This window comes from Chrysochloris asiatica, unplaced genomic scaffold (genome assembly GCF_000296735.1).
Source record: "Chrysochloris asiatica unplaced genomic scaffold, ChrAsi1.0 scaffold00087, whole genome shotgun sequence".
NCBI classification, from domain to species: domain Eukaryota; kingdom Metazoa; phylum Chordata; class Mammalia; order Afrosoricida; family Chrysochloridae; genus Chrysochloris; species Chrysochloris asiatica.
Window position 1 is genome coordinate 3,076,057 of NW_006408605.1, and position 7,840 is coordinate 3,083,896.

General features: G+C 36.3%; 1 protein-coding gene across 4 annotated transcripts in view; it reads left to right on the forward strand.

The window, feature by feature from the left end:
* Positions 1 to 7,362, forward strand: part of SMAD5 (SMAD family member 5) — a 60,211-nt gene extending 52,849 nt beyond the window's left edge. For 3 of the 4 annotated variants that reach the window (XM_006866097.1, XM_006866098.1, XM_006866099.1), the window contains 3 exons: positions 1,912 to 2,133; positions 5,041 to 5,297; positions 6,777 to 6,920. In XM_006866097.1, the coding sequence (XP_006866159.1) occupies positions 1,912 to 2,133; positions 5,041 to 5,297; positions 6,777 to 6,920 (623 nt within the window). Of the gene's footprint in view, positions 1 to 1,911; positions 2,134 to 5,040; positions 5,298 to 6,776 lie in introns of all 4 variants that reach the window. The other variant, XM_006866096.1, reaches the window with a different exon arrangement.
* Positions 7,363 to 7,840: the final 478 nt, after the last annotated feature.

Below are 7,840 nucleotides of genomic sequence, written 5' to 3' on the forward strand. Positions count from 1 at the left end.
TGAGACGGATTGGCACCATAGCAGTAGCAATGGGCTGAAGCATAACAAGTGTGAGGTAGACGGGTTTCATTCTGTTGTACGTAAGGCTGCTGTGAGTCAGAACCGACTCAACAGTACCTAGCAACAGCGACAACATAACCACTGACATTTTAAATACCAGCAAGGTTACCGATGGTCACCTGAGCTCCCAGACTAAGACAGACTAGGAAGGAAGAAGGAGAGGTGTGGCCTACTTGTAAGTGTTTTGCCACTGAAAATGTCATGAGAAAGTTCTAGCATAGGAGGGTTCTTTTATGTGTATGGGGGTATGTGGATTCTTAAGGTTTTCTAAGGAGTTCTGATAACACTGTGGAATAAGTGTTCAGCTTCTAACCACAAAGTCAGTGGTTCAGATCCAGCAGCCACTTTACAGGAATACGATGAGGCTGTCTGCTCTGTAAAATTTACAGTCTCTTATGGACCCGACTCGATGGCACTTAACAACAAACAACAACATACCCTGTATAGGACAACTATGAGTTGGAATCTAGGTGATGGCAGTAGGTAGGGTTTTCTGCATATAGGATCACATAGTCTGTGAATTGTTGTTGTTGTTCTTAAAGAAATTGTAAGAACCAGTTCCATCAAAACCACATCACATTGCCCTGTTAGTGTAAGTGCCATCGAGTCAGTTCCAACTCACAGAGACCCTGTGTAGGATTTCCAAGGAGTGGCTGGTGAGCTTGAACTGCCAACCTTGTGATTTAAACTGATATTGCGGTCCACAGCATTAACTCGCACCACACCAAGATTCCTATAACTAAACAGTTTATATTTCTTCTTTACAATCTAGATGCCTTCAATCAATCAAAATCACTCCATCTCTTATTGTTAAAAGGGCATCTGTGAAAGCTTGTAGCTATCTCCTTACTTTTATTCTTGCCTCTAACCTTCTTGGCACTGTTAGAATTACCTGCTACTCATCTGTACTCATCTTTGGTTATGGACCCCTCTTGTCCTATCTTTTATAGACACGTCTTTAAAATCTGAACTCTTAGGGCATTTCTCTGTGGGTCCACATTAGTGTACTTTTCCTCTTTTCTTCCTCATCTGTTGAATTCTTGGCAGTTTAGTCAGAATTGAGGTTTAAAAGTTAACCAGCTCTTTTGTACAGCCTACCTAGACCATATGACCAGTTTTCAATATTGCCCTGAAAGAAGTTGAGAGTCCCTGATTCATTAGACTGAGTTCAGCTCTGGGAAAGCTAACTACACGGTATGAAGAGCTTTTATGTTCCCTTTTGCCCCTTGTGTTCATTGTGCATTATTGACATTTGCACTAGTAAGAGTGTCCTGGTGAGTCCATAACCAAAGACTGGGGTCCTTGTGTGGCATTTAGGATAAGCACTGGACTATTCAAACCCTATACAGGGTCAGAACTGACTCAATGGCATTTTACAGCAACAACAAGAACCTGACTAGTATTTTATTTCATGCTTAAGCTGTGTTCTACTTTTTATCCAATGATTAATGTTCATTTCATTTTTACTTCAGATTTCTGTTTGGCTTGATTTTATTTATACTGGTATAGTTAATTCTTTCAGGTTGCTAAAATGAGGTTTGCCATCTCAGGTTTGAACTTGGATTAGGTTCTGTTAGAAAAACAATTTAAAATGTTATGTTGCCTATCCTTGTGTTTCTGTAATTTTGAAGAGTCATCTTTGGGACTATTTTCTGATGTTCATTTATGTTTCATTTTTTACTATTTCACTGTTACATACTCAAAGCCAGGAAGGACAGTGAGACAGAGTGATATAATAATAATTTTTAAAAAGTTTCTTTTTCATCTGGATTGTTAAATTCATTAAACTTTTTTCTGTTTGGTTTGTTTACAGAAATTCATTAAACTTTTTTCTGTTTGGTTTGTTTACAGATGTTCAGCCTGTTGCCTATGAAGAACCCAAACACTGGTGTTCAATTGTCTACTATGAGTTGAACAATCGTGTTGGAGAAGCTTTTCATGCATCTTCTACTAGTGTGTTAGTGGATGGCTTCACAGATCCTTCAAATAACAAAAGTCGATTTTGCTTGGGATTATTATCAAATGTGAATCGTAACTCTACAATTGAAAACACTAGGCGACATATTGGAAAAGGTAATCTTGATATTTCCCTAAATTGAGTTGGATTTGGCTATTTATAGTGTTTGCTCTGTAACATGTATCTATCTTGTAAGGAATCAGAAGCATAATGCCCTCAAGTTGTAAATGTGAAAATTGTAGTAATCAACTAATCACTTTCCTTTTCCTTATGCTGCTTTGTTTTTCTTCATAGTACTTAGGATAGGATCTAGAGCCATATTACTTCTTTGATTATTATTGGGTTTTTTTAGTGTCTCTCTGTCAGAATAGAAGCACTTATATAAAAGTAGGAATTTGCCTTGCTTACAGCTATTTCCTCAAGGAGTTCTGGTAGCTTAGTGGATTATGAGCTGAGTTGCTAACTGCAAAATTAGCAGTTCCAAGCTAATGGTTGCCCTAAAGAGAGAAAGATGAGACTTCTGCTATTGTAAAGCTTTACAGCCTTGGAAACCATATACCAGGGTTTCTATGAGGTGGAAACTACTTGGGGGCACACAACCACCACCACAACTATTTCTTCAGCAGGTAGAGCAGTGCCTGACTCATAGTATGCATAATTAGTATCTGGAGGGTCACTGCAAGTCCATGGCATACACCATACACCAACATATGTGGAATGAAAAATGTTGGTAAAGGAGTAGAATTTTCAAATTACAGTATTTGTGGAGTATTTTGGGTGGAAATTACTTCTAATGTTAGAAGAGCAAGAGTTATAGGTAGGAAATCTAGTTGAATGATTATAAATCTTTAATGGCTTTACTGCCACCTTCATCCCTTTTAAATTCACATAAGAAAATATCTTTCAAGACTTACTACAACAATCAAGAAATTTCCCATTGCAATGAAATGTCCAAGTGTCATGCATGGAAGTGGTCAGGAACAAAAGCAGTCACAGACTGAGTGTCTTGGTTATCTCAAGTTTTATTCTTCTCACTTGCTGTGTTTTGCTTCTTTGATGTGAAAGTCTTAGTTCAGATTAGAAACAAAAGGTAAGTAGCTGAAACTGGAATGGGATCTCTTATATAAGAAATAAGTAAGAAAATATTTTGGCCAAGAATCAATTGAGAACAAAAGTTCCGTTCTCTTTTACTGCCAAGTTGCTATAATTTTTTTTCTTTAAGATGAAATTACTTATTGCTCACTTTTGTGCATTGATTTTCTTTACTACAGAATAAGAGATTTATTTAGTAAATTCTGATATTTTAGAATCAGTTTTCCCTTTTTTTCAAATATCTGGTTTTAGAATCCTTTTCTTCATGAGTGATTTTTATTTGCTCAGAAGTAAAAGTTTTTATCATCACGTTCTGATGTAAGTCTGTAACTCACATGTATACAGAGGTATGTGTATACAAGGATGTTCCTTGTAGCACTGTCTATATATTTGTTGTTGTTGTTAAGTGCTGTCGAGTCAGTTCTAACCCATAGCGACCCTGCACAGGGTTTCCAAGGCTGTAAATCTTTATGGGAGCAGAGAGCCTCATACATTTAAAATGTATTTAAAATGTCGATTGATAGGGAATATTCTAAATGTCTCTTGGTAGACAGTTAAATTATGGTCTATTCATTCTAGAATTATATACAACACTTAGAACATATACATGGGAGCTTCAAAAAGTTTGTGGAAACCTGGAATTAAGAAAGAATGGAAATTTCCCATGAGTTTTTTGAAATACCCTCATGGATATGTGTTGGTAGGTCTGTAGTTTGGGATATAGTAAAATCTCCAAGATACATTGTTAAGTTAAACGAGGGAATATGTGTTTCAGTGTGCTGCCATTTTTTGTTAATGCACGCATACAGACCTTTCCTCACATACGTTGTTGTTAAGTTCCACTGAGTTAGTTCTGACTCATAGAGACCCTGGATAGTGTTTCCGAGGAGCGTCTGATAGGTTAGAACTGCCGACCTTGCAGCTTAAACTGGCCTTGCTGTCCAGTGCTTATCCTACAGCACCACACCAGGACTCCTCTCCACACATACAGCCACATAAAAATAGTCTGTAGAAACATATATATGTAATTAAATTCGTGTTTAAAAAGATATATAGCAAACTAATAGCAGTTGCTAGCTCTGGGGAATAAAACGACATTTTTGAGGGGTTAGGAGCATATGTTCAGCTTTAGCTATGTGTTTTTTATTTTTAGTATTGAGACTGTATTCACATTTTATCCATATCTATATAAATATCTGGAGTCCTGGTGTGGCGCTGTGATTTAATGCATCAGACTGCAAAGTCATTTGAACTGCAAGGTAGGTGCTCCTTGGAAACCCTATACAGGGTTGCTATAGGTTGGAATTGACTCGATGGCACTCAGCAACAACAACATGTAAACATATACTTATTTAAACACCAAAAGTTTTTTTTAACCCCCCATGGAAAATAAATGTGCCATTTAAAGACTCTTCCTACAACTGGATACTTCGTCTTTTATACTTCGGATTTTTAATATACTGTTCTCTTTAATATGCTGTTCTCTCCATTAGTAAAGAGAGTGTGGAACTTTGTGCTAAACAGCTCTCAGTGGTATACCAGTTGATGGCACCAAACATTCCTTTGAAAAAAGATTTACTATATATAAAGCACTTTAAAATTTTTAGACATTACTTTCTTTCATATTGTTTCATGTTGTTTTCATAGAGGGATGACAAATAATTGTTGGAAAAAAGACCTAAGAACTGATGACCTAATAAATATATTGCCAACTCGAGGTGTCCTTTACTTTCTGAGAACCGTTTTGTATTTATGCAGATACTAACTTTTGATTATACTTGGCCCAGAAGGCCATCTAGTGGTAGCTTCTATCTAAAAACTGTTGGCAGTTTCTGTGGATATCATGGATATTCTAGGTTGCTTCTCATGCATTCTCTGATTTCATTATAATGCTTTGTTAAGCTGAGTCTCATTATGCCTGCCTTTTTAAGGTGTTCATCTGTACTATGTTGGCGGGGAGGTATATGCGGAATGCCTCAGTGACAGCAGCATATTTGTACAGAGTAGGAACTGCAACTTTCATCATGGCTTTCATCCCACTACTGTCTGTAAGATTCCCAGCAGCTGCAGCCTCAAAATTTTTAACAATCAGGAATTTGCGCAGCTTCTGGCTCAGTCTGTCAACCATGGGTTTGAGGCAGTATACGAGCTCACCAAAATGTGCACCATTCGAATGAGTTTTGTCAAGGTGAGTAGATTGTGACCTATAACTTAATTTGAGCCACTGTAAATAACTATATTACTTTGGTATAGTAAAAGAAAGAAAGAAAGAAAAGACTTTTTGCTAAATGAAAGGTAATAGTTACTTTTGACTTGATTTGATAGGTTTTTAAATGAGATTCTTGGATTTCAACTTTAGCCACGTGATAGTTCATTTGTGCTAAATTTCAACTTTAGCCACGTGATAGATGTCATTTTGTACTCCAGGTGTTGTAAAATGTGTGTTGTTGTGGTTTTTTAGTTTTGTTTATTTTTTTAAATGAGGCTGAGGAGTTTTTATTAAAGACTAAATTGCTGGAAAGCATTTAATATTAGAATTGCTTTTTGAGTTCATTAGCTTCCACAGTTTCAGTTGTTACTAGATTCAGTAGAGTGACCTATACAATTATTGTGAGAACTGAAATTATTATATCTAAGCTTTATTATTTAGGATTTACAAAGTTCAGAAAAGTTTTAAAATTTGTCATTTACTTTCTTGGCATGGTTTTATGGGTATACCAGAGATGATGACATGTGAGCAAAATTGGGAAAGCCATTTAGTATTATATTTAAGCAACCTATATTATCTCCAAAGAGCTCTGGTGACAATGTAGCACTGGACTGTTAACCACAAGGTCTGCAGTTCAATTCCACCAGCCACTGCCTGGGAGAAATATGAGGCTTTCTGCTCCTGTAAAAATTTACAGCCTCAAACCCTATACAGTATCGCTGTGAGTCAGAATTGGCTTGATGGAAGTGAGTCTGTTTTGATTCTCTGTTTGCTTATACTATATCTACATGTGGTAGAAAGGTGAAGCTGTCTGCTTCCTTGAAGATTTAAAGTCTCAGAAACCCTATATAGGGTCGCTATGAGTCGGAAGCGACTCAAATGGGACTTAACAGCAACAACAATATCCACATGGTCCTTAAGAACGTAACCTCAGAAGAGCAAATGCTATGGTTTTGTTTTGTTTTGTCTTTGGGGTTTTTGGCATTCAGTCCCAAAGCTCAGTGTTTCTGCTCCTTTGCTAGAGGTGTTTTGCATGCATCAGTTTTTCTGTAGCCACGAAGCATATTCCCCACCACGTACATAAAAACATGACTGTTGCATATTTATGTTCATTTTTTTCTCCTCTAACCTCCATAGTTCTTGAACTATGGTTACCATAAATAGTTGAGAACTTGATAAAAATGAAAATACTATATATTCTAGTTTTTTTTTTCTAGATTTTCAGGCTAAAGTGTTTTTCAGCTCAGTACACCCCAACAATGTGCCATTTTAAATGCTAAGATTGGTTTTGTCATAGTTACTTCCATTAAGTACATTTTGTATATAAGGGGGCTTCAGAAAGTTCATGGAAAAATGTGATGAAAAGATAATGGCATTTTTTGACGAATGCTTTGAAGGTTCCTCAGACCTCTTCTGTTAAACTCTTTTTGTTGCTATGATACTTGTTCATTTTTCTAGGGTTGGGGAGCAGAATATCACCGACAAGATGTTACCAGCACTCCATGTTGGATTGAGATTCATCTTCATGGGCCTCTCCAGTGGCTGGATAAAGTCCTCACTCAGATGGGCTCCCCTCTGAACCCCATATCTTCTGTTTCATAGTGCAGAAGTATTCTTTTCAATTGTATTATTAGTGGACTTGACTAATTCTAGGAAAACTTTGAGTACAGATACTGTGAGCTTACATGGAAAACAGATATTACAGCATGTTTTCTCTTACATAATTGTGACCAATACATTTGTATTTTGTGACAAATCTACATTTGTTTGTATTCATATTCATGTGACTAATGCTCAAAAGTGTTGTGAAAGATGCAGAATAAGTAGTATGCCCCAGTTCAGAAGTTTGGCATTGATCGTAAACTGGAATTTTGTCCCATCATTTTTTTTTTTAATATTAAAAATAATTTTTTTAAAGATCATTGTACATCACATGATGGAGCATTATAATAGTATAAAAAAAGGTATACAGTGGAAAATAAGTCTTCCCTCCTACTCTTGATCCTCCAGAAGCTATAGTTTTACTAGTTTCTTTGTCCCACCAGTTTAAAAAAAAAAAAAGCAAGCATGATTCATTGTTTTAGAAACCATATGGTAGGGACCTAAAGGAAACTATTCACAATGTTTTATTTGAAGGAACACTATGCACTGCTCTTTAAGTAGTGGTCAGTAAAAGCAAGTACTTTTCTACATGACATCATAATGTTAATGTTTAATACATCTAAAGTTTTGTCAGTGTAATGTGACTTCACTCAATATATCTTTTGTAAAACATTTCCTTTAAAAAAAAAAAAAAACAACAACAACAAAAAAGCAAACAACTGATCTCTAATCTCTTGTCATTCACTCCAGTTCTGTCCCAAGTCCAACTGTATAGCTAGTGACAGTGCATGCACGGCCTTGTTTAGCTGTGTCTGCTGCTTTGGGCCAGTGTTGCAGAAACTCTTAATTTTGATATGCATTAATCTTTTATTTTGCACTTTTATGGGTTACAGTTTTTAGCATAACCTTGGTGAAACACA